Source organism: Serinus canaria, chromosome 9, assembly GCF_022539315.1.
Source record: "Serinus canaria isolate serCan28SL12 chromosome 9, serCan2020, whole genome shotgun sequence".
NCBI lineage: Eukaryota > Metazoa > Chordata > Aves > Passeriformes > Fringillidae > Serinus > Serinus canaria.
This window is the reverse complement of record NC_066323.1, coordinates 16,512,983-16,538,387: the sequence shown is the minus strand read 5'-3', so window position 1 is coordinate 16,538,387 and position 25,405 is coordinate 16,512,983. Positions and strand designations below refer to the sequence as shown.

Genomic DNA, 25,405 nt, shown 5'->3' with positions numbered 1-25,405 from the left:
ATCTTTAGTTACATGATCCCTAATCTTTTTTATTTTCTGGTTGTTGCTTTTGAGTGTATCTTTTTTTTTTTTTCATTCCCCACCTGCAGGGTTCACTTTCTCTTCACAAGACAGGAAGACAACAAGGCCATGCTAGCTTCTCCATTCACCTATTGCAGACCTAGCCTTCAGCATGCAACAGGAGCATCCCTTTTTTCCCAGGTTACATGGATTGGGTGGTAGGCAGCTAATACATCTCCATAAATCACCTACAGATTTATTCTTCTTGATGATTGCAGTGTTCAACTCAAGCAGGAAAAGAAAGGCTAGCAGATTGGCTCAATATCTGGCAGCATGTTATGAGCTCTCAGCCTGGGGTTTGGACTGGGTTAAGACTGGCCATGCACAACATCTTCAGGTATTTTCAGCTGGAAGCATTTTCTCTTCATCTTGTTTTCTTACCTGACCAAGAGGCTCAACACATGCTACAGTCCCCTAGTTCCACCAGGGCTGAGTCTGCAGGAGTTTCTCCCCTGAGACCAGCAGCCTCTTCTCCCTGAGTATGCCCTTCAGAGCTGCCAAAATTTCCCTCACCCACCCCAATCCCTCAGTTGCCACAGAAGTACAACAAAGAACCATCTGTGACTAGCCAAAGGGATTTACTGCTTATCTTTTGGGAAGAGTTTTGCACTCGGGAAAGTCCTGCAAGGGGCATGAAGAGATGCCCATGTGCATGTAAACTGCACTACAGGGAACAGGAGGAAAGGTCCCAAAGGTGCACTGAGATGTCCTCATCTCAGGCAGTTTTCAGCAGTAACTTGGGCATACCAAAACAGAGTTCTCTTCAGATACCAAACCTACGGATAATTCATCCACGGCAGAATGACTCAAAAAAGGTCATCAGAAGGAAGGACTAAAACAAACAGGCAAAAATCCAAACAAGCAAAAAATCTAAACAACCAAACAAACCCCATCACAAAAAAAACCCACCACCAACACCCCCCAACACACAACAAAAAGGTCTCACAAAAGATCTCCCTCCTTTTGCTCTTCTTAAATCTCAAACAATTACACAGGGCTCTGGACCCCAACATCCTTCAGCACATCCACGATCCACAACACTGACTGTTCATAATGCAGTTTTATTTTTTTTCCTTTGTACAAAAACAAATATAAAATTTAAATCCAATAGAAAGTGTATACTAGCAATGACAAGTTTACATTACAATGAGACAGGACAATGCGATGTGTATTGAACACCACATTAGTTTAAAACTCTCAGTGATACATGCACTATATAAAAACTGCTAGAACTTTTATTCTATTTCTACCAAGAATATCCAGGTACCAAGATACTCAAGAACCAAAAGTAATCTTGATAGGTGGTATCTACAAAATTAGACTTTTTCCACACACAAGAAGAAACCAACATTAATACAAACATTTATCATTCTTTGTTAAAATCCTCTCACAAAAAGCCATACATAAAATTCTTAGTAGATACAGAAAAAGCTCAGAAGCTGCTAGCATAGGTAACCATTCAGTAGTTTAGAGAATCTTTTAGACATTTTGAAGAGATACTGTAGTTTTCAATCTGTATTTTCCCCACAAAGCCAGAACTATGTCGACTCCTGTTTCAAAACCTAGTCAGTGGTTAAAACTAGTTCTTGAGTGAAGTCAAAGAGTAGTGTACAAAATATTTAACAGAACAGGGGTGTGCCTGTTTACTTCTTGAAGAAAGTCTTTTCCACATTCAAGGTTTGTTTATTTGTCCCATAAACAAGATTGTACCTGAGGGATGAAACAAAAACAAGGGTTAGCATCGTCTGTGAATGGAAAAACTTTTCCATGAAAGCATTAAATCCACAGAGCACAGCCAAGCCACCTTGCCAGTCTTGTCCAGCCTCCCTGAGGTCTGTGAGCTCAGGGAAGTACATGTTTGGATAAGCGGCCAGCTTCTATTTCTAGAGACACACAGCCCTGTTGATGCTCTGTGGAGCCTGGGGATGGGGCCTGCTGCCAGCAGCCTGCTCTTCCCCCAGTGCTGGCAGCAGCACCTTGTTCCCCACTAACTGACATGGATCATACAGGTCACTGCAAGAAGGGCAATTCTGCTCTGGGAGACTCAGCCCATGCTGCAAAGGAGCTGTGAGCATTATATTGGAACACTCACTTATGTTCAGGGCAGGCTGGGGCAGCACCCTGGATCCCCAACCCCCTATTCTGCCTTGGCCCTCACTCTGACTGTCCAGAAAGCTGGGTCCTGCTCAGCAATTCACTACCAGTAAAGAGCTGTTTCCTCTGCACTCAGGGGAATGATGACTATTAAAGACTTTTCTTTTATACCCACAAACCTGCCACACTTGCTTCTGTTACCTTGACTGCCAAAATGGATTGTTTTCCCTGCTCCAAGTTGTATTCCCAGTAAGATAAAATAAGGGCAAAAAAAAAACCCCAACCTGCAAGCACATTTTAATAGTTATTGCCACTATTACATAGCTGATACTCAACTTCTAAGCCAGAAAGTACTTACCTGTAGGATTGTGCCGGATGAAAAATACAAATGGTCTGTCTACTATGAACCAAGGAGGGGATGACCTGGCTATTAAAATTGCAGCTTGCAGGAAAAAAAAAGGTTAAGAGTGAGTTAAGACAAATCAAACACCATAATGCATTACATATTCTATCAAAGTTTCCTTGTAGATAGATTATATATATGCATGTGTGTATATATAGGCTTGAATGGGTGCAGACAAATGCCTAAAACCTACTAACTTGGACATTTAAAGCCTCACAGGTCACATGGTATTCTTACAGGAAGCATTTAAAAAGACAAGACCCACAGAGAGCTGGAAGTCCTGGTCACCCAAAGGCTGTAGTAGCTTACTCCTCTTTATAACCTGGATAGCCAGAACGTGCTATCAGTGGGCTGATAGAGTCTAAGCTATGAGAAGACACTTCTCTAGAAGTAAGCTTGTCAATATTTCTTACAGTCATCAACAATGGTAAGTTGAGATTTGACTGAGAAATTGGATAAAACCCCTTAAGTGATCTGAGTCTGAGCATACTGCTGCAGTGATCTCCAAGTGGGCTATCTTTGCCTAGTGCCAAAGCCTTCTAATGGAGTTTTCCCAAGTCTCACAGTTACCAGTACAATTGCTTACTTGTTGCTGCAGAAGCTTTGGTTCCATCTTCACTAACTTCAATTTTTGTCTTTTGCAGAACGTTAGATACATGAAGACCTTCTGTTCCTGAAAGACCCAAGGAGAAGAGCACCTTCAGTAAAACTCACTGAGAGAGTCCTGAAGTACTGTGTAGCTAAGCAGCTTTGTCAGCATGGCCCAGAATACTAAAAGCTGCTACAGTTCTGCTGGAATCCCAAAGCTGCAGTGCAGAACAATACCTTTGAACACAGTCACTAAGTGAGTAATTACAGAAATAGGGACTAACCTATCTTACTTCTCCTTCCTCCCCATTTTCTAAATTTGCTTATTGTTGGTTTAAGTTAAAAGTGCTCACATGCATTTTCAGTTTTAATTTTAAAAAAACCTGAAAAATTTTGCTATCTGAATTTAAGTTACACTCCCATGTGTCTCAACGTCGAGAAAAAAAAGCACTTAGCAACATACCTTGCTTTCAAAACACAGGCATTTGTTTTCAAATTAAGCCAGCACAAGGTAAGCTTTTTGTTAGACAGTTCTATAGAAGCTCATCAGGATTTTAATGAAAGCAGAGAAGAGAAATAAGATGACATTTTACAGCCATGAGTTCAGAAGTGTTTACACCCCATTTTCAGATACTAATATTTACAGCTCTGAGTTGGTTCAGTCCCTTGAAGTGTGAATGTTTTTCATACATGCTTTCTTACAGCTCAAGTCACTAAACACATACTTCAGGGAAGGTTACACGCTGTAGTTGCAGTATTTGCTACAGACTAAGGTATGGTATTGTTTAAGTCCTGCCAAAGATTTCAGACAATGCCTGAGACCCTCAGGTTGCAATATCAAATCTTAAGAAGCTGACCAGCATGATTTACTGCTGTAATGTAAGATGAGGGAGGAAAAAAGCCACTGCAATGTTGAACAGAAGCAGGCAGTCATGCCTGGCTGGCTACAACATAAAACCAGCTCCAATGTCATGGCAACACTTAGCCAAAAGAAAGCAGACAACTGCATTGGTAAAGCAGCACTTTATTCAGAGCTAGGAACTATGAAAGACCACCATGAATTAAAACAAAAAAACCCTTACTTGTTATTTTTGCAAAGTTTGCCTTTGACTGGTCAAACATATCTGTAATACCAAGTGCTTGCAGAGGTTCCTTTAAGTCTGTTTCTGCTTCTGCTGTAAATCTGGTTGGAACAAAAAAAAGAATGCATCAGTATTATGCAGGAAAGTCACCTGAAGTATTCCTTCTCCTGTATCAGATGAGATACATATAAATAACCCCCCAAGCACTCCCTAAAGAAGGAATGGATTGTGTAAGTTCTTACTTTGGTAAAATAACCTGCACTCTTTTTGCTACCATGGTTGTCATCCAGCTTCCTATTGTTTTAGTGCTGATGTGGGGGATGATAGCAGAGAGCGGCGTTGTGCTTTCGGTGGGCAGTGCAATCAACATGCTGATCATTTCCCCGTGGTATGGCAGCTCAATGATGTTGTACCACAGCTCATTTGGGGTACTCGTAGTGCCTAAAATAATAGAAACAAACAAACACAAACTAGTGAGCCATAGCCACTATAGCCTTAAATCTCTACCTTAACACAGCTACTGCTAGAAGAATCCGTCAGGAAGGCTTTGCCCACACCTCAAAACCAACTTTAAAAGTTCCAGGCTTCCTGATGGGCCTTCAAAAGGCATGGGCTCTGTACAGATGCTAGTATGACAAAACACAGACAAGATGACACCATGGAGCAAATACTCATTTAACAAACATAGTGTTTCCCAGACAAATCTCACCAGCCCAGAGCAGCAAGCCAGCTATGCTAGCAGTGACCAGGACAGTGAATTAACTGGATCTCTGCTCCAGATCTTAGATGTATCAGAATCAACTGTGAACTGAGAATAAAAATAAAGCAAGGAATAGCAGCAGACTATCTTTCCAAACTGAAGAGATTTTGCAGACAAGCTTCTTCCTCCAAGAGTTATTGCAAGAGCTCCTGGTTCCTGTCTGAAGTAGTCTGTTGCATTTGCTTAATTTTCTTGCTTAATAAGGATCTGATTAGGAAGCAATCTGAAGTCTTTCAAGATAATGGAAAGCAGCCACTTTGAGGCAGTGCAAGAGGCCAATTAGATGAGATGGAGGGAGATAGCAACACATCCAAGTTACAGCAAGACTGTCTTTGAGCAATCCTCTCCTCCTCCAAGCTCCCTTTGCTTACTGTGGGATTTCTGGCATGTGGCTGGGAAGCCAGTGCTTTTTATAGTAGTTTCATGTTAAAATTTGTCAGTTTAACTACAGACAGTATTTCAGGCAAGGTTTTAGGATAGCAACAAGATCTTATTGTTTTTCCCCTTTCTTCATCTAAATCTGTACTTGACAGTCCAAGCTGAAAATCAACAGCTTCATTGCAAATTTAATCTTGTTGCCAGTGCCATGAAAGCTGCTCTAAACTCATATTGCTACCAAACTGGCACTATTGCACCTCTGTTTTGCAAGAATCATGTCAAAGTTGGCAGTTTTGCTATTCCTTTTTTATGGCAGTAGTTCTGAGGCTGGATCCTACAGATCTAACACTGGCTGCAGAAGTCAGCTCCAGAACAGTCACACAAGACAAACTGTCCAACAGGTAAATGCTGCTTTCCTGATTTGCTACTATCATTACTGAGGCAAACTGAACAGGAGGGGAGCTCAGCTTCAGTCAGCTGATGAGACTGAAGCTACTTAAGATATTTAAACTTTAAAGATCCCATTCCAAGCATGGATAAAATAGAAGCCCTGTGTTAGGAAATCCAGAGATTAAAAAAAACCTCATTTGAGTCCTCAGGAAATGAGTAATTCAGCAGTATTTCTTTTGTTCCTTTTTAGCCTTAATAGTTTCTCTACCTTAAACACAGGCCAACATAATGGATATTATAACCAGCACCAGAAGTCAAAAGCCTTCAAGATAATAGTCTTGCTAAACCCCACCTTAAATTATGTACTCATTTGAAACTCCAATATTAGTATATACTGCAGTACATACTCACACTTTCAGCAGTTAAAGTATTACATTACAGGTTTGGGACAGAGTCACAGCTGTTTACTTTAGCATGAAGTCTACTAATATTAGTTCAGCACTACTGACAGTACAAGCAAGCATTTAAAAGCACAGTGTGTCTTGCTTTTAGATTTATAGCAAGCTATATTCTCAGGCCTACTTCTCAGAGTGTCTTTAGCACACATGGAAGTAAGTTCCAGGCAGCAATTCTTAGAAGGATGCAACACCAGTTCTTAATCAGAGCATCCATCTTACTTTGACCACTAAAATCCCCACAAGGCTGCAAACTGGAGCTCTGAAGTACACCATCAGTCACATCAAACTGCTGGTGTCAGCTCTGAGAGTCTCTGATGGAAGTCTGGCAGAACCTGCTGAACTTCTTCTCACTTGTGACTCAATCTCAAGAGCAGTTTCACACCTCAGGAGATATAGCCAACATTCTAACCCAGCTCCTCTGGCTCTCATAGGAGTGGAGACTGTGCAATTCCTGTTTCTCTATCTGCAGTACAATATAAACTGAAACTGCAATCTTTCTCTCATATACAGCTCACCACCAGGTAAACCTCTACCATTGTCTGTTGGCAGCTTTCCTTTTTTCTCAGCCCTTATAAACACATACTTTTCTTTCTCACAGCAAGGCTTAACCAACATGCAAATTTCTCAATTTCAGTACTTCAGACTTTCCCTTTTGAAGGCAAAGGATAAGGCAATACTTGACAGAGTATCCAACCTTAAGGCAACTGTTTAGCACCTTGCCCATGCCTCAGCAGCAGGAGACGCCTCTGTAACAATCCATCTTTATCAGCTACAAGAACAGCACCATTAAACACCACATGCACAGCAAGCTCCTGGAAAGAGTCAATTCTACCCCCTTTGTTGGTGGCAGTGGGAGTCACTGGGCTTACCACAGCGGAAGATGGACAGCTGGGACAGCATAGGAACTTGGTAGGTCTTCCCATCAGCTCCATAAAATGGGCGCTTCTTGGTATTTTCAGGTCGAAATCGTGATTTCCATAAGCCCTTGAAATACACAGCATTGACTAACACCAGTCTGGTCAAACTGCCTTCAATATCATCTGGTGCTACAACCTGATCAATCATGCCTAGAACAAATAAAGGAATTATTGAGTATTTGCTGTTGTAACACTGGCCAACTGTTTCTGAAGAACCTGACACACATTACTTTAGACCCCTTGACCTGTGAGTGTGCCAGCTCCTCATGGGACAATATATTTAAAATTCAAAAAGTCACTGCTATTCTTTGTCAAAAGTAAAGTGGGATAACTAGAAATAAACATATCTTGCTAAATGATAGCCTGATGTTTTAACAACTAGCAAGGCTCTACCCTTTCCAGCATGTAAGCAGGTCTAAGACTACACAGAACAGTTTCAGCTGAAACACCTCCCCATTCACACACTGCTTGCAACATTGCTATGCAAAACTGGTGATGTTGTCGAGAAAGAATCTGACAGCCTCATTTGACAAATACCACATCCAACATCATTAACACACTCCTCACATCCAGGAGGGACTTGTTTTAGCTCCAGAAGGTACCAAACACAATTCCCCTAGACTGGCAACATGCTGCAAAATGTGATCTCTGGCTTTAGTGTATGTAAGCTTTACAATTGGTTCAAGAGACTTGAAGCATGAGGAGTTCTGTCAAGGCAGGGTTAGTTAAGAATCCTCCACTAAATGCAAGTCCTAAGAACAGGGTCATATCTTAGGACAGTTTAGGGCAGTCAGAGCAAAAGCTGACCAGCCCTTTAGCTTCCTGTGAGTCTGATTTACTGAGTAAAACATCTGAGTTGCCTGAAAGCATCTATATTTGAGAGAAAGCATGGACCCAAGATAACTGTGCTTGGATTTCTCACCAGGTACATGAATGCAAAGAAGAGTAAAAGCTACTCTGATTCCATGGATGGATGGGATGGACACCCCAAGCTCATCCCTCAAGGCCACCCACAGGCACATCTGCTGGGGCAACAAGACTGCTGGCTCCTGACCCACCAGCTCTAAAGCATCACACTAATGCCAGCTAAAAGACAGTTTTGAGCTGCAGAACAGAGCCTTCTCTGCCTCCCTATATCTTTATCCAATATTTCATCTAAATTGGAGGTCTCAGACACCACCCTGCCATGCACAAAGGCACTCCCCAATACTCACCCCTTGTTTCATTTTTCACCCATTGGTTGATGGAATCACATGCTGCATTGGGGTCCTCGAAGTCCACACTCTTGACACTGCACTGAAACACCTCTTTGTTCCTTGTAACAAAAGGCACTTCCATTTTAAAGCCACTCTTTGCAAACACTGCATTAGCAATTGTTACAATGTCTTTATTCTTTTTTGAGACTATCAGCCTGTTTATCTTCTTTAAGGCTTTACCAACTCCTAGTTGGAAAAAACAGCAAGTTGAATTTAGAATAACATGATAAACCAACAGTTACTTTATATGCAACTATTAATGACATGAAAAGTCAGACATTAAGTGCTGGACTAGAAAAGGAAGACCAAAGCAAGCATTCTGAAGGGATTTCCAAGATACCCATTTCTGATGTCTCATCTGCATAACACTACCTACTCCCAGCAAAAACATGAACTCCACTATGATTGCCTGCTGCACCTCTAGCTGTCTGCTCAGAATGTTACAGACAGTGCTTGGGATTACACTGAGGTTCAAATATTAGTGTAGAGCTACAAATCATCCTCTTCCACAGAACAAACTGTTCCAAAAATATTTCATATCATATAAGCCAGGTCAATTGTCAGTTCTGTGATGACCAAAGTCAAAGGTTCAGCCTACTCAGAGTTCTGCAGGATTTGCATAACAAATGGTCTTGAGCCTCAGAATGTAAAACAAAAATTGAAATATTTTCTTTACTTCCTTTCCATTTACAGGAGGATAAAGGAAGCTGTCAAGAGTTTTATAATAAACTTCTAAGTTGAGTCTTAGTTTCCTTAAAGACTAAGTCCTGGCCCAAATCAGCTACAAGCAGGAGTTAACACAAGAGCTTTTAACACATGAGCTTGCCTCTAAGAAAAGGAAAAGGGAAAGTAGTAGGTTCCAGTGCTTAGTCAAGATCCTCAGGACCTGAAAGCAGATTGTACAAAGTGCTTGCTAGCTCCTTCACTGTGTGTGAGGGAAAGCAGATGGCAGCACAGAAGAACTGCTATGCTCACCATAGCCATTCTCCCGTGTTACATCAACAAGTGCCTGTCTACACAGGGAAGCTACTGCCAGGCAGGCAACTTCATGTTCAACCATTGTAGCAAAGAGCATCCTTGGGTGGCTGCTATTAAAGGGTTCCCTCTGTTTCCCAATACAATTTAGGCAGAAACATTTCCTCACTACTTTCTTATGTAGACAAAGAAGAGATGTGAAAGGAATAAATTAGTTCAGAGTTATTCTCTTAGCTATATGTAAGAAAAAACCTCAGATGGCTTTGCTGTTTCATGTATCATGAATGCTTTAACAGCACCACTGGTATAGATTTCTACATGTTCACTCTCCAATATTATGGGCAAATTCTTTTGGAGAACATACCATAACAGAGGTTCTCAAACTGTATTCTGTGGACCACTGGTGGCCCACGGAGCACTTGCTGGTGGTCCGGGGAGAGCTGGCTGGTCTCATGATGCTGGCTCTCCTCTTTGCTTCCAGCTGCTAAATTGCATTAAAAGACAGCTAAAGACAAATTAAATACTTTTCAACTAATACCTTTCCAAAGAAGCAGTTGCTACAGTTGCCAAAGGACTTTCAGGTAGTCATGAACAAGAGCAGGTGAAACCTGTGCAAGGACAGAGGTAGCATCCCATAACAAGCCTCTAACCAGGCAGTGGCTACCTTCTAAGGTGTTTGAGAACCTCTGTGTCTCACAGTGAGGATTAGGAAGTCTGAAGGCCAAATAAAACCAGTTGATATGATACTTCAACATTTTTGCAAGTACTTTTAAGCATTCAAATGTTCCTAGGGCTGATTATCCCATGAAGAGATTTCAATCTACATCATTTAGAGGTTAAGGTGTCAAATAATTTTGTTGTATTTCAAATCCAGGACCAAAACAGCAAAGCAAATGAAGACAGGGCAACATGTTATATGGCAGGGCAACATGTTATATGACAATACTGCTCAAGATTTAAATGTGCACTTACCTCCTGGAGGGTTTTCTATTCTTGGAAGTAAGGCAGAATGCTGGCACTAAGATGTTAAGTCTTGCTGGCAAACACTCACAAAAATAGCATGCAAATTAAAGCAGTAATAATCTTCAGCCTACTCCCTCTGGAGGTGCAGACATTGGCAGAGGAATATGAACACAGATGCATGCAGTGTCAGGCACAGGCAAGCAGAAATGGCTGTTTCAAGAAGAGGGCACTACAAGAACTACATATGCAGGGATTCTGACAGCAGAAACACATGAACAAAACTGAAGAGCAAAGGGAAAGTATCGATTGTATGGTTAGTTTGCACTGCTTTCAGTGAGGTGCCAAGAAATATCCTCTTGCCCTGTTATCTAAGGAGTGGCACATCAAAGGTTGTTCAGTACAGCCTGAAACTGAGTACTGCCACCTTCCTGCTCAGAGCTAGCACTGGACCACAATCCACCCTGTTCTGGAATACCAATCTGGCAAGGACAAAGGCAGTTCTAGCCAGGGCCCTGAAGTCATTAACCAAGCTGCTTATAAGCCAGTTTGGGTATATGTACATACCCATGCTCAAATTGCCAATTAACTTCAAGCATGTCCATTCTGTGCTTTGGTAAACAGAGTTAATTGGTGCATGATGCAATCTACCACACTTAGAAAGCCATCTCATACATCATGAAGAGTCTGACAAAACACACCGAAAACCACCTCAGGATCACTGACCATTTACACTGTATCTCATCATAGTTGTCAGCTGCTTCTTTGTCTTGCCATCAGCTCCCAGCTGCAACACCCCCAGGACAGATGCAATCCCGTGAGGAGAAACAACAACATTGTCCTGAGGCTTAGCTTTCACTATTTGATTGAAGACCTGGATTCCAACATCAGAGCTAAGCTCCTCCAGAGGATAAAAACTGAACTGGGAACATACAGACATTAAAGTCCCAAGAACAAAGAGGAGTGAAAAGTGCCAGTTCATGATTCCTGGTTGGAGATACCTGTAAGAAAACAAGAGGGAGAAGTTAAGTCAGCTTTTACAAGCACAGCATTTTTAACACAAATTCTTATTTACCTAAAGAGCAGGCAAGTCTTGCACATGTGCCACACACCATTCACAGAGCTCTGGCAATGGGACTCACACAATTCACTGTGTTTTACTTAGCACTACCAGGATTATAGGTCTAGGGGCTTCCAGATGCAATGGTAGCCATGACATAGCTAGATATCTCTGCCTATATAAAGGACAAAAGCCACCAATTTAGGAGACTATCTCCCAACAACACCCAAGTTCAGATAGTTTTGTGTCTCAGTTAAATGAGCCTTGGCATTCTATTTAGATTACCCTTTATGGTAAAGGAGTGCTGAGAAGTGTGGTACTGTCCTCACCCACTAGTATGTGATGCACAGTACACCTCATAGATCATTTTCTGCAGTGAACAGAAGCATATATACATATGCAAACAGACCTTCTGTTGTGGGAATTTACACCTGCCTAGAACAATAAGAGTTAGCTGCATAATTGGCATTCTCAATATCAGGAATGTAGAGGAAAATTTTAGATTTTGAAATGCCAATGCTGAACTTGGATTTCAACCTGTACTTCTCCATTTAAGAAAATAGAGCACCTAATGTATACAGAATGAAGTTAATATTCAAAACAGGTGTCTCTTCATCTGCAGGTCTAACACCTGACAGAACTCAGTACTATTATCCATGAGCTCCAAAGAGCTGAAGCACAAGCAGCATCAACATTTGTTCAGGACCTACCAGCAACTGACTATAGACAGCCAAGTCCAAATGTCAAACACTGAGCACTGTAACTACTGTGCTGTATTTCCTCCTCATGAAACTGCATTCGACCCTTTTTGTTAGGGCAAAGAGATACTTGCAATAATCTCCAATTTCCTTAAATTATGTTTCCTGTTCACAACATTTTTAAGACCTTTCATTTACACAGTTCATAGCCCTGACTTCCATTTCCAGACCAGCCAGGAGCTTGTTCCCTCAGTGACTTCAGAAGCAAGGCTGCAGAAGGTGTACAACCGAATGCAGTGCTATTTGCAAAACAAATGCAGCCCCAGGTCTCTGCTGCCCTGGAGCCCCTGTGCAGCAAGCTGGCACACTTGCTGTTCTAGGTGCAGCACCCCAGGGCGCTGGGGCCCAGCAGAGGCACAGCCTTGTCACTGCCAGCCTCCTCCCACACACCCCAAGGAGCTGTGCCATCGCCAGCCTACCTACGCTGCGAGTTCAAACCATGCTGGAGCACTTGACTACCAGAAACCCAGCTGGTGTTTGTACAGATTTGTTTAATCATCTTTTAATAGCATGTACTTTAGCTGTGCTAAAACACTTGAAAGCGACAAATACAGCATTTCCACTTTCTTCTACACCATTTGAGGGGACGAAGTTGGCTTTGTCGCAGTTTGTCATTGCAGAATAAACCAAATGCTAAAAATGCAATAATGCAGGAGTTTAGACATCTTCCTCCCCCAAAACCAACTTTAGTATACTTCTGACCAGAGGAACTTGCTGATTTAAGTTATGCAAGAAAAAGTGAAAACACTGTCCGACAAAGCAGGGTAACAGCCCACCCAATAATTAAGTCTTCTCCATAAACCTACTAATTCCCCAAGCTGTTCTGAGGTCACTTAAGCACAATTTCTTCCAAAGGAGCTTCATATCAGCCATCTACTGCAACTACTTAAGTTTATTCCAAAATTTAGACTGGACTGGGCTAGCTGCAGCTGAGACCAGCAGGAACAAAACCCAAGCACCACGGATTGGGTTTGCACCCCTGAGGCAGGTTACACGAGTCAGTTCTACATTTGTCTTGCACCCCTCATCACCAGCTACAGCAAAAAAATGTCATGGGGGAGAGCCAACAGCCTGACAGGGAAAGTAAACTTGCACTTTTCAAAATAAATTAAAATTGTTATGGAACATTCTTCAGTGTTCTTTGATACTAACACAAACCACCTGAAACCTCTAGTTTTGTTCTTAAGGGAAAGAATTCCTTCTGTCACAGGCAGCAGCTCCACACTGATGGCACTGCTGCCTTGCAGGAGGAACTCCTAGATAAGCTACTTTTAGGGCTAGTTTTTAGGGTTCTCTTTGATGGTTTGGTGGCCATCTCTTCTCCCAAACCTGGAAACACAAGGAGTAGTTTAAACAAATTCTTAATCCAGATATTAAGAAGACTTATAACTGGACCTAGTATCTTGGCAAAAAGAAACTTCAAGACCCTAAAACTATTACAAAGTCTTACTGGATGCACTTTGAAGCAAGCAATGGTGCATGTTGGTGCAATACAGCCTGTCCCACACAGTGATGGACAGGGACAGTACCAGATAATCACAGAGCACAGTTTGAGCTGCAATCTGCAAAACCAGGCTTTTGACCAAGGCAGCTCCACCTGATCCTGACAGCAAACCACAGGAAACTGGGCTATTTTGAGGGCAATCTACCCTTGATACATTATATGGCAAGAAGCATACTAAGAGGGCAGAGACAGGAGTGACACTGAAATCAAACAAAACAATGTTTCATTGTCATTTCAGTATTTCATCTGCACAAGCCTAACTGAAGTCAGACACTTCTCTCCTTGACTCTCTCAGAATATACTGCAAGTCTCCAAATTTTCTACTTCACTGATGACAGCCCCTGACAGACTCAGGGTGACAGTATTTTCCCCATAACATGTGAAGCCTTGTCAAAACAACCTAACTCTCTGCTCCCAAGGCCACTGCTGCAGAATTTTGGGTTTTTTTCTGTTTCTACTGATTACCTCCCCATCTGGTTTCCCCAGAATTCTCCATATTTGCCTAACCTCTCCCTCCTCACACACCATTAAGATGGGTTGGTCTCTGTTTTGGAGCACAATATCTAGCAGATACCTATTCAATAAGTGAAATAAAGTCATGCAGTGCTCTGAGCATGGAAAAAGAGTAGAATCACTTTTTGATCACAAGTTAGGGAGCAGTCACTTCTTGGCCTGGCCCTGCTCTGGCCACTGTGTAACTTAACCAGGTAACCAGGGAGACAACTGGGTCTTTGAGAAGAAGTGGCATCCCTGCAACTGAGGTTTCCATCATGGATTTCAATAAAATCTCTATACAGTCCAGTATCAAGAAGTGCATTTACATATCCTGAAAGAAATGGTTTAAGCATAGTGCAGGAAGAAGAAATCCAAAAGGATGTGTGATGTGTAGGATGGAAAACAGCTGACCTGCTATACAGAATATCAACAAGCTTTCAACAAGCTTTCATAACACTGAAGCTAAAAAACTTAGTGATAATTAAATCTGAATCTAATGCTTCAGAAAACCAAACAAAAATACAGGCTAGGCTTTTCTTTGCCTATGACCTTTATATTTTTTACAAAGTTAAACTGAGGAGGAGGAAAGTGTATAGGCGAATTCATTTACATAAATGTGGGCTTTTGAAAGATGCTGGATCAAAAAGAAGTCCCTCTGTAGGGTAGGCTGCCCACTTCTTAGGCTGAGCACTTACAGGAAGGACAACATCCACAATTTAAACTTCTCAACACGCAATGGAAATGCTGTCACTAGCCCAAAGAAACACAGCCAGTGTTACCATACATTGCAATTTGTTATGCAAATCCAGTTCTTAACCCTAATGCTAGAGCTTCTGAGCAGAACAGAGCAGTGTCACACATTCATCTATAGGAGAGATGCAGCACACCAAGAACTCGACTCCCCCTGCCTCACAGAGCAGCACCTCCCCAAGTCCTGTACATCACACTGAAGTACCAGCTATAACTCTAACTGCAGAGCCTAGCCTAAGCCACAAAATTTTTAGACAACTATTCCAGTCAGGCACAGAGCTCTGGGGAAGGCAGAGCAGGAACACAGCAGCATGTCCTATGTACACTGATGGTTCTATGTTGTTTCATGACAGATGATGGAAAGTCTTCAGGCTCCCCATCTTGGGATGAGCTCAGCTTCATGCTGGTGTTGCAAACACTGACTCTCAGATGTATTGGGCAGGATACTCATTTCTCACTAGGCTCAACTATTCAGATCACCACCATAATACCTAGTTTAAATGTTTTAGATTAAATTATTATGGAAATAGTTATATCAACAAAGAGCACGTGATGCTTTCAGCCTACATTTATAGAATGCTTGTTACAAAAGAAAAGTTATATTAATACAGGCTGTTTAATCTGTGTCTAGAAAAGTGCTTGGTGGAGCAGGGAAAAGTTACATCTTCAGCCCCAGGCACAAAATACTGCTAACAATGAAGATCCTCCTACAGCAAAAAACTAGCTTAGGAAGGACTTCATTTTCAGAGAGCCAAACCAAGCTGCTGCAATCTTCCCAGGAGGAAGAACAGAAATTAGTTTGATTCGAGATGAGAGGCAAAAACATTATCTGAAAAAATACCCATATTTAATATCTAAGTTGGAGAAAAGGCCAGCCCCAGAGAGGCTGAAGAACACTTTGTAGTGGATTAATGATGAAATAATCAACTGTACACAGATTTTTAGATATCTGTAATGACTGCATTATGAGACACAGTCAAGTGTTTTTTCTGAAGCCTGACTTCAACAGCAATAATGTATAATACAAAAGGCTCCTTCTTTCAGTTCCAAGATTGATTCTGTGATTTCTTTAAAGATATACCAAGCACAAGGAACTTTAGACACCAGACTGCACTTCTGTGAATAGCTGTAACCAAACAGCAGCAAGCACAGCTAAAGGGACTAAAACTGAAGAGCAGCCTCACAGCATTGCTGGTCTCACTGTATGAAGCCCAAAAACCTCAGAGCCCCTGAGCTCACATGGCAGGCACTGGGCAGCCTCTGTGACCAGAGAAAGCCAGCCTGGAACAAACATTCAGGGACCTCTCCAAGTCTGAGATGTTGATGTTTCCATGCCACTGTCATCTGGGCTACTAATTTAAAAGTCTTATTTCAATTGACATATGAGCTGAAAGAAAGCAGCTTCACTTCAGGCATTTAACCAATTCTCTCCAGCAGGACTGAATAAATACTCAACCAAACTTGTTAACAGTCATTAAAGGAGCTGGCTGAGCTGGCAATTGCTTCTCACAAGCAAGGAGAAGCACAGCTCACAACTCACTCTGGTTGCAGAGGGAAGGTCATGTGTTGGGTCTTGTTTTCCAGCTGATGGGCTTAGCAGCACGGTAAAGCACTCCAGCCTCTTGGTATGCTTCCCTGCACCTCACAGGTGTTCCTGACTTCCCTTCTGCCTAAGCCTCATACATGCCAAAGCCTTCAGCTTCAACATCCTCTCTTCATCCTGAACCTGAGTTCAGCCTGCTGAAGTTCTGGCTTCTTCCACATGACAGATCTGGGAAATGTTTCATCTTCCTTCCACATCTTCTGGTACGTCCTGAATGTCAGCTCTTCCTTTTCATCTAACAACTCCTTCTATTATTACTCAATACCTGGAAAGTTTAGCATACACAGAGCATTTCCAAGAAGGGATGATTGCTAGGTTTTAAACAGCTCAGTACTCACATTGCTGTGAAGAGGAGTAAGTTACTGTCAACAAGATACAAACATAACTTGTACGCAGAGATAAGCTGGAAGTGATAGGTTTTTTAAAAAATAATTTTATATCTTAAGACATTGGTCTGACTTCAGGCACAACAGCCAGCATTGCATATGAATGCAAAAAGCACTGAAGATCTCCTCTCCCAGCCTTAATCCTTTCTCTACTATTCCTATCTCTCTCAGGTTTTTAGTGCATTCTGGAAAGCCTGTTCAGCTGTATCCAACCAGGCTCCCCTGCCAAGTGGGAATTTCCCTGAAGAGCACCAGCTTGTAAAACCAGCTGGTCCCACACCGAAACCATCTCTTTGTCCGAGCACTGCTCCCCCATGGGCAGGAAGCTGGAGTTCAGTGCTTCTCTTGAAGAGTCCTGACCACCACCATTTTCTGGGAGTTTCTGTTAAGCCTGAAGTGCAGAGAGACCAGCTCCATTTCAAACTGTCTGTAGCCTCATGACCAGGGTCTCCAGTTCACAAGCCAGACTAATTTTTCTCACCAGTGTCTTTCTATTTATCTATCTTCTACAGCATTTGGTGGTGGTTCATGGTAGTTAATTACAAAGATCAATTTCACATCATGCAAAGCTGACCAGAGTTTTTTACTTCACCACTGAGTTGTGACTGTACAACAACTACAGAGACACTATTCAGAGTTTCAAGAACACAGATAGGCTTCTATGTATCATTTGCTTTTACTTCCATCCCTCATTTATACATGACTTAAAAAGCCAAATTAACTCTGCTTCATGAAGCAAATACAGTTGACAGGGCAGGGGGCTTAGAGACTATTATGGTACTGTACAATTCTATCACCATTCCCAAATTTTATGTGTTCTCTTCTTACTGTAGGCTCAACTACAATTGCTAAAGTTTTTAGGTATTATTTATGCCTGTATTTAAAGTAGTTTCCATAGAATTCTCCAAGACCTAGTATCAAGTCTTATAGTATCAGAAAGATTAAAGAGAATTATGTTTTTAATTTACTGGTGTCCCTTTATTAAAGAAGTGGTTTGGTTGATCTTAAGTTCTTTGTGCAATGTGGGTATTTTAACATAATGAAGAAACAAGCATGGGACAGTCAGCTCATCAAGGGTAACGCTGCAGAACCAGTTTCCCCAAAAGAGGGAGCACAGCAGTGCTCCACAGCACAGTGAGGAAGCTGTACCCTCTTCTCTGGACTCCCCCCAGGAGACAGAATGGGGCTTAATAATCAGAGCATTTGCCTAAACTCAAGCCCCCACTTTTAGCTTTTTAGTGCAAGAAAGGCCTCATGGAACCACAGTTCCCATATTTATTGTACATTAGCAGGGCTCACTATGCAACCACAGCTCGTTAGGAGCCAAAGGCAAACTACAGCATTGCAAGCTCCCATTAATGAGGTACAGGGTATTAATTCTTACAATGGGCTGTGCAACTACAGATTTATGAAGTAAATAGTCCACAAGGTGCTGAACTAACAATGGCTGGTGTCTTATCAGGTACCTCGCCACCACCTCCATCCTAAGTCCTCTGCTTTAGGATTTTACCGTCTTTTCTTCCTTAAAAAAATATTAAAGGGAAACCCAGTACCCTTATGCATTTTCACATGGTGCAGGTATCTCGGTGTCATCTGATAGCAAGACTCACACCACTACATCCCTGCAGCACAAACAATTCTGGTTCTCCTTTTCTTGAGTAAATTTTCATCTGCTGGCCAGTGACACATGCCCTCCCTGCCTCTTACAACTACCAGGCTGGGAGAATAGAAACAGCCTCATGGAGATGGGTGCATGGCCACTTGGGAACTGTGCTTGGAGCAGACTGAGTGCCAAGACCTTTCAGGATACATCCTGCTTCAGAAGGGTTAAGACACCAAGATCTCTAACACTTGGGCTTAAAGAGCTGTTAAGCAAAGGAAAAAAAAAAAACAAAACCAAAATTGTGTAAGAAATAAAGAAAACTAAAGGTATAGAATTGAGTCCTCAAGCCAATAGTTAATATTTCAGACCTTTGAAAAGGCATGTGAGTCACTGCAGAGTAGAAGAGAGTTGACTGTTGGCCTTCAGATTCTACAACTTTTAGGTTTAGGTTACTCTACAAAAGAGGAACTTACATTTCCTACTATACAATGCTACAAAGCCCAATTCCCATCACTCCACACTCTATGGTTCAGTCAGGGTTCACAGCATAACTGAAAATTAGGCTTTCTATGGAGCCACACTATTTTTCATTATTTACATTTTTATTACTCCTGGGAAGCTAAGAGAAGTGGCAGGATCTATCAGCAATACAACATTTAACAAAAGCCAACTGGGTTTAGAGATGCTCAACTGGTAACAGAAGATGGGGAGACAGTCTCTCAGGAGGACTTTAAGAAGCCTCACTTAAAATAATGCAAGTAATATTGAATTACTTGCATTATTTCAAGTTTTTACTTGTCCCTCCTCCTTCAAGAGGCAAGACTACAGCAGTACAGTGTTGGCAGTTACTCTAAGAGTACATACAGTCAATACAGTCATTTCACTATAAATGAATTGGAACTCCAGTATTCTCTGTTCATAACAATGAAATTCATAAAAACTTGCACTCACACAAGCTCATTGATAGCCAAAACCTGATACTTTAAGCATTTGTACATAGGGAATGCTACCAAATGACAAATTACTTAGAGAGATCAGGAATGCTGTTCTAACCATTTACTGCACTTGTGGTTGGAAATCTGCAGAGTAATGGGTGACTAGCCTTTTATTTATTTATTAATCACACTGCACATCATTAGCAATCAACCACTTCCTATTTGCAAGCTAATTTAGAAACCTTATCTGGAAAACTAGATAACAAATATAACCCTTAAAGTGTAATGTAGCCAAGTTTTTAACATTTGAGATGAAAAATGTATATTGATTTTCTGTATCCAGGACAGCATCACCGAAACAGACCTAAGCTCACAGGAGATACTAGTTTTTAGTGGCCTCTTCTCAGCCATTCCAGCTCTAGCTTGAAGGTTACCCAAAAAGGATAAGGACATTTACATTTCTATTCACAGCACAGACATTTACTCATATTCATCTTTTCCCCCAGAAAGCTCCAGAAGCAGAACTAGCCAACCACAAGAGCATCAGAAGTCCCAGATGCTGTAAGGATGCAGGAATGAAGCCTTGTGCTTGGAACCTCATCCACATGCTCAGGTAGACACCCCCCCAGTCATCTGCAAGAAGACTTACATTAACCAGTTAATAAGAGAATTACCAGCTATTTAAAGACCTGTATTTAAGAAAACACTCTTTTTGTTAAACTGACCTCCACTCTGACTGATCCCACTGGCTTTACTACAGGTTTCTGGGAAGGCAAGACTTAAATTTCCATAGTAAAAAAAAGGACCACTGAGTATGAACTATGCACAAGAATGCTCCAAGAGCAGGTCATGACCTGGTATATTAAACTGTCTGATTCAGTTCAGCCTGAGAGTTTGTAGGCTGAGTTGTGAGCTGTGCTGGCTGAGCCTCCTCGGAGTCCATCACTATTTCTGTAAGGCAGATGACAAACCTCTGCAGAGGAAGTAGGCAATTAGCTGGGAAAGCAACCTCTTCAACCAAGCTGCCAGAGCAGCTGGAGGCCTCAGCTTGTTTAACTGCTGAGAAAGACACATGAACAACTCTTTCTGGGAGAGGAGGGTGTGTAGCAAGATGGAGACGTAGAGATAATAGATAATGCACAACTTCTACATGCCATTTCTAGATTGCTTAGGGATGTAAAGTTATAGGATAACAGAATGGAAGAGGAAAAATTAGTCATGTTCAGTTCTCCTCTTGGTTTTGTACCTGTAACCTGTCAGAGCCAATGGGAAACTGCCCCTCTCTTATTCCAACAAAAAAACTGAAACCTTGTTCCGCTTTGGGCAAGCAGAAGTTTACAGTTCACACCAGATGACAGAACCATCTCAGAAACAGTGAGAAACATCACTAAATACCTTAACATGTCCTACTGCAAAAACAGAAGCTTAAAGAATGAGCTGTTAAATAATACAGAAAGCATTTAAGTAAAAAAAAAAGGCTTGGTCAAAGCTACATAGCTGATGAACATAAATTCATATCCCCTGTACATCAGCCAAACTAAGGGAGCTAGAATGTACCAGCATTTCTCACTAGTGCTTCTGGAGACCCCAGGGGGATTTACTACAGTAGCTTACAGTCTCTTGGTAACTCATATTTCTCACAATCCAACCTGCTCGCACACCAAGGCTACCACATATACACAGCCTTGAACAGGCTTGTTCAGCTCAGCACTCCCTGGCCATCAGTCTTCATCCCTTCCCCAACTGCTTCCATGGTCCCATAGCACTGAGGAGCATTTCAGGCTGCTGTTTCCACAGCCCAGGATGCCAACAGCAGACTGCCTGAAGCCCACACTTAGCACCACATGGCTGAGCATGGTCAGCAAAACTGACGGTCTCTCCAAGGGGACATAATTCCACAAGATGAATATGCTTTCATACTTAAACTGCTTTGTGGCATAATTATTGGACCCCAGCATAAGGCACCTTCTGATTTCAGCATGAAAATAAGGGAAAAAACACCTTTCTGGCCATGACAGGTGAACACCAGACCACAGAAAAGACACAGCTGCAGCCAAAACGCATGTTTTTCCACAGACACTGCTCAAGGAAAGGTGCTAATGGATTCAGAAAGCATTTCAGTTAGCATTTAAGTGTATTTCAAGGCCATGATAAACAGCTCAAGAACCTACAGCTTGTACTAGCATTGCCACTAAAATTGCCCCATACTTTTCCAGTCCATCATTACTGGCTCTCACTTCAGCAGAGACCTCAGCTCTGCTTACAGAAGTCAAGTATGAACTAGAGTCTTTCCCCAAAGAGACAGGAACAAGCAGAACACAGAACAGCTTTTTTTCCCCACAGCACGCCAGCCTAAACGTTTGTGTAGCTCCAGCTGCAGAATGCTACCACCTCTTACTGCTCCCCTCCCACCACTTTAACCATCACAGAGGAGACACCTGAACACACACATGGCTGCACATATTCAGCTTTCCAGTTTTTACACAAAGAAGCCACCTACTTTAATAATAATAAAAACCTTCCTATATTTCCATAGATCCCCAAACCTACACTGCACCTTTACATTTACACTAAATCTTTGAATTCATACATAGGTGATTGACTACTCCATGCTACCACTATCAAAAAGAGGCAATTCCTTATATCACTACACTTATTCAAAGGTGTTTATGGCTAGTAGAAGTGCACTGAATTACATGGTTCTTACAGGCCAGCACTTTGCTGTAAAACTTGATTCCTTAGCTATGTCACAGGTGACTGGGAAGATGCTCAGAGGCAGGTAAAGATGACTGTATCTAGCAACACTTTCCAGATTAGTGATAGTTATCCATCTTTTTCCTGTGTTCACATGTATAAAACCTTGGACCCCAGAGAATCACAAAATTCAGTTAACAAACCAAGTTGACTGGAAATGTTTTGATGATTAGAATTAATTTCCCCATAATTAGTATTACAAAAGCATGCTCTTTCATGCATGCCTGTGATTAAGCAATTCAAGCAGCCCAGACAACCCTAACCCCAGCTTCCAAGAAAAACCCTCCACCAAGCCTCAGCTTTTTCAAGAATGAGCACAGTAGTTCCTATCAAGAATCAAAAGCCACAACCAGCTGTATGAGCCAGGTAGATGCTGTGCCCACCACCACAAACCTCTACCCAGAGCTCCCTCTGAACTGATCTCTTGCTGTGGATACATGAAACTTACACGCATCTCCATTATAATTCCTAGCAGTAAGGTGAGGTGGTTATTTTTCAGTATTTATACAGACACATTCACTTCAATCTGTTCTAAAAATACCTGGTGCAACTTGCTGGGCTCCCTGCTTGACATTTTTCCGCCTAGCAGATGCTGGTAAGATACTCTAGGTTGGGAACACGTTTCTGCCTGTGTGATTTAGACACTCAGGCTAAAAGTCTCCACATGCCACTAAGACATGCTATTCTCCTGGTTGTCAATGACAACACCAAACAGAAGCTCCAACACTTCTGTATACACCTTGAGACAAAATCCACTGTGGGTTTCTGTTTTCTTTTTTGTTCTGACATGAGTTTCTATTGCCTCCCACATGAGATACATAGAGCTATATATAGACATAAATGCATGTGTGACTATAGTGATGGCCATATCACCAATCAGAGCAAAGAGGAGTTCTTCCTCCATCCTCATACCTGGGGAGTGCATAAAAGAGCAATGCCCAGAGAAGCTGTCTTCCAGCATCTCAAGAGCACTTGACACAATTTGCTTATAGGCTGCCTGACATACAACTTGTCTGTAATTGTAAAAAGCTGTGGACTAGCATTCATCACTCAAAGTTTGCTCCTGTGCCAAACAGCTGCTATTCTCATGAGTTTAATCACACCCCACAAAATGCTAGATCTCCAACCCAGTATATCTTACATGCAGCTGAATTAATCTACTTAATAATTCTGCCTTCTTATTTGCATTGGTCTTCCCCTCACACTCCAAAGGCTCACTCTGAGCACTCAGCAGGCATGCAGCTGCTTTTCACTTTCCTCAAGGATGTCTGCAGTTTCTCTGAAGCTACACAGCAGCACAGCTGCTTACACCTACGTAGATTTTGTGAATAGTCCCTACAAAATCAGGTTTCTAAGGAATTCCTGTGGCAAGCTGGGGACAAGACATTACTAAATGCTCACACCAGAGAAAGTGAAGGAACAAGAGGTCATTTTTCAGTGCAGTGAAAAAAATAAAGTCATTCTACCAGGTTTCTCTTTCAGGAAGTTGCCCAAGAATGCGATTACAACCACAAAAGCCAAACCATGTTCAGAATCATATGCAGGCATGAGAAAGGGGGAGAGAAATAAATCAAAGGCCTCTAACCCATAAACAGATATTCCCTAGTTTCAAGGGAAATTTGACATTTGAACACCCATTTGTTCCTACAATGGTTTAGCCAAAAGTATTTTTCTGTTAAAATCCTCCAACATTGCACAGTACTGAGCCAACATATCAAGCACCATTTTCACCAAGAGACAAAGGACTCTGCATTTCCAAATCTTCCCAGAACGCGATACACGAAGCAGCTCCCATATCACTCCAAAGTGAGCCGGGGTCAGAGTTTTGGTTAACCAGCTCTCCGCTTCAGCACACAGCGGGATGCCGCCAGCCCCATCTAAATCCTGTTACAGTATCACAATATCGCCCGTTCCTCCCCAAAGGGCAACGGCCGAAAATGTTTCTCCCCCGCTACTCTGTCATTCGAAAAGCCAAATAAATTTCAATGACTAACTGAATTATGATTTATCACTTTTATTTAGCACAACACCAGCAAGCTCTCTCTCACGGCACACAAGGGACACGAATGAAAGCGAGCAACTTCCAGTTCCCAAGCTCTCCCAGCTCAGCCGGTGCCCGGGAAGTGCCGCCTCTCCCGCACCCGGGAGCGAAGCGTCTCCAGCGCCGCGCCGGCGATGCCGCTACCCGCGGGCTGCCAGCCCTAACCCCGCTTCTTTTGGGGCAAAAACCCTCCCTGCTCGCACAAAGCCAACACGCAGAAGAAACTCGGCGAGCCAGAAGCCCCGCTCCCGGCACAGCGCCCACGCACCCAGTGCTGGGAAACTTGTGCGAGCAGGTAACAGGAGCGCACGGCGAGGAGCCGCCGGAGCGACCCCCGCGGCCTCCGGGCTGTCAGCAGCCAAACTTTGGGTCCTCGGTACCTCCGCCCGGTGCCCCGGTTCCCTCCCGCCCGCCGGGCGCCCCTCCGGCGCGGCCCGGCTCTGCCCGCACGGTGCTGGGCGGCCCCGCTCACCTCGCCCGCCGCTCTCCTCCTCCGCCGCCCGGCCACCTCCGTCCCGCCGCCCCGCGCCGCTCGGCCGGAGCACGGCGGCGCCGCCCGCCATTTATAGCGCCCGCGGCCGCCCCGCCCGCCCGCCCGCCCCTCGCCCCGCGCCGCGGGCCCGCCCAGGGCAGCGCTGCCGCGGCCGGAGCGGGGCGGGGGGCCAGCCCCGGGCCGGCTCGGCCTAAGCTCAGTGTCACACAGCCCCGCTGGCTCAGCCGTGTCGGGGAGAAGGGGAAGCCGAGGCACCGGTGGAGGAGCCCACGGGGCGAGGCTCGGCCCGGCAGGACACCCCGGAGGTGGTGAGGGGACAGGGACCACCGAGGCCAACTCCATGCGGCCCCTTCCCGGCTGTGCCGTGTTGGGAGGTTGGAGGATTTTGGCCAAGGGACTCGTCCCCGTGTGCTCCCCACCGCGCCCACGTCCTCGGTAAGGGATGAGGAAATGGCTCAGCCTAGGACCTCCATCCCTTGCTCGGCCCTGGGGTTTTAATCTGCACAAACAGCGGGAGGGATCGCAGGGAGGGAAGTTGTTGCCACTTCAGTGTAACAGCACAGGCACAGAGCGGTGTGGCAGGACAGAAGTGTAAACCTGGGAAGACACATGTTAACCATAACACTGACTGACAGCCCTGGGCTCCTTGACTGACAAAACACAAGAAGGAATTTCCACTCTTTGTACAAAACCAGTAGTGCT

At 43.2% G+C, this 25,405-nt stretch overlaps 1 protein-coding gene across 3 annotated transcripts; it reads right to left on the bottom strand.

Annotated features, from left to right (window-relative positions):
* Positions 1 to 1,101: 1,101 nt before the first annotated feature.
* On the bottom strand, positions 1,102 to 24,755 carry SERPINE2 (serpin family E member 2). Of its 3 annotated transcripts, none has more exons than XM_030227396.2 (10): positions 24,683 to 24,755; positions 11,048 to 11,322; positions 9,726 to 9,845; positions 8,345 to 8,572; positions 7,083 to 7,280; positions 4,470 to 4,668; positions 4,228 to 4,328; positions 3,144 to 3,230; positions 2,513 to 2,596; positions 1,102 to 1,770 (listed from the first exon to the last, which is right to left on the bottom strand). In XM_030227396.2, exons 2-10 carry the CDS (start codon positions 11,301 to 11,303, stop codon positions 1,733 to 1,735), a joined length of 1,311 nt encoding a protein of 436 aa, XP_030083256.1. In that variant the 5' UTR covers positions 11,304 to 11,322; positions 24,683 to 24,755; the 3' UTR covers positions 1,102 to 1,732. The 3 variants fall into 3 exon arrangements, with proteins under 3 accessions (XP_030083256.1, XP_030083257.1, XP_030083258.1); XM_030227397.2 differs by having other exon boundaries at positions 9,726 to 9,842; XM_030227398.2 differs by lacking the exon at positions 9,726 to 9,845.
* Positions 24,756 to 25,405: the final 650 nt, after the last annotated feature.

Excerpts from the sequence above, each read along its gene's own strand:
- SERPINE2 (XM_030227396.2), bottom strand. The coding sequence starts at position 11,303 with ATGAACTGGCACTTTTCACTCCTCTTTGTTCTTGGGACTTTAATGTCT. Across the intron at positions 3,231-4,227 it reads AAACTTTGCAAAAATAACAA|GAACAGAAGGTCTTCATGTA; the intron begins GTAAGGGTTTTT and ends TGGGTCTTTCAG. Across the intron at positions 1,771-2,512 it reads CATCCGGCACAATCCTACAG|GTACAATCTTGTTTATGGGA; the intron begins GTAAGTACTTTC and ends TTCATCCCTCAG.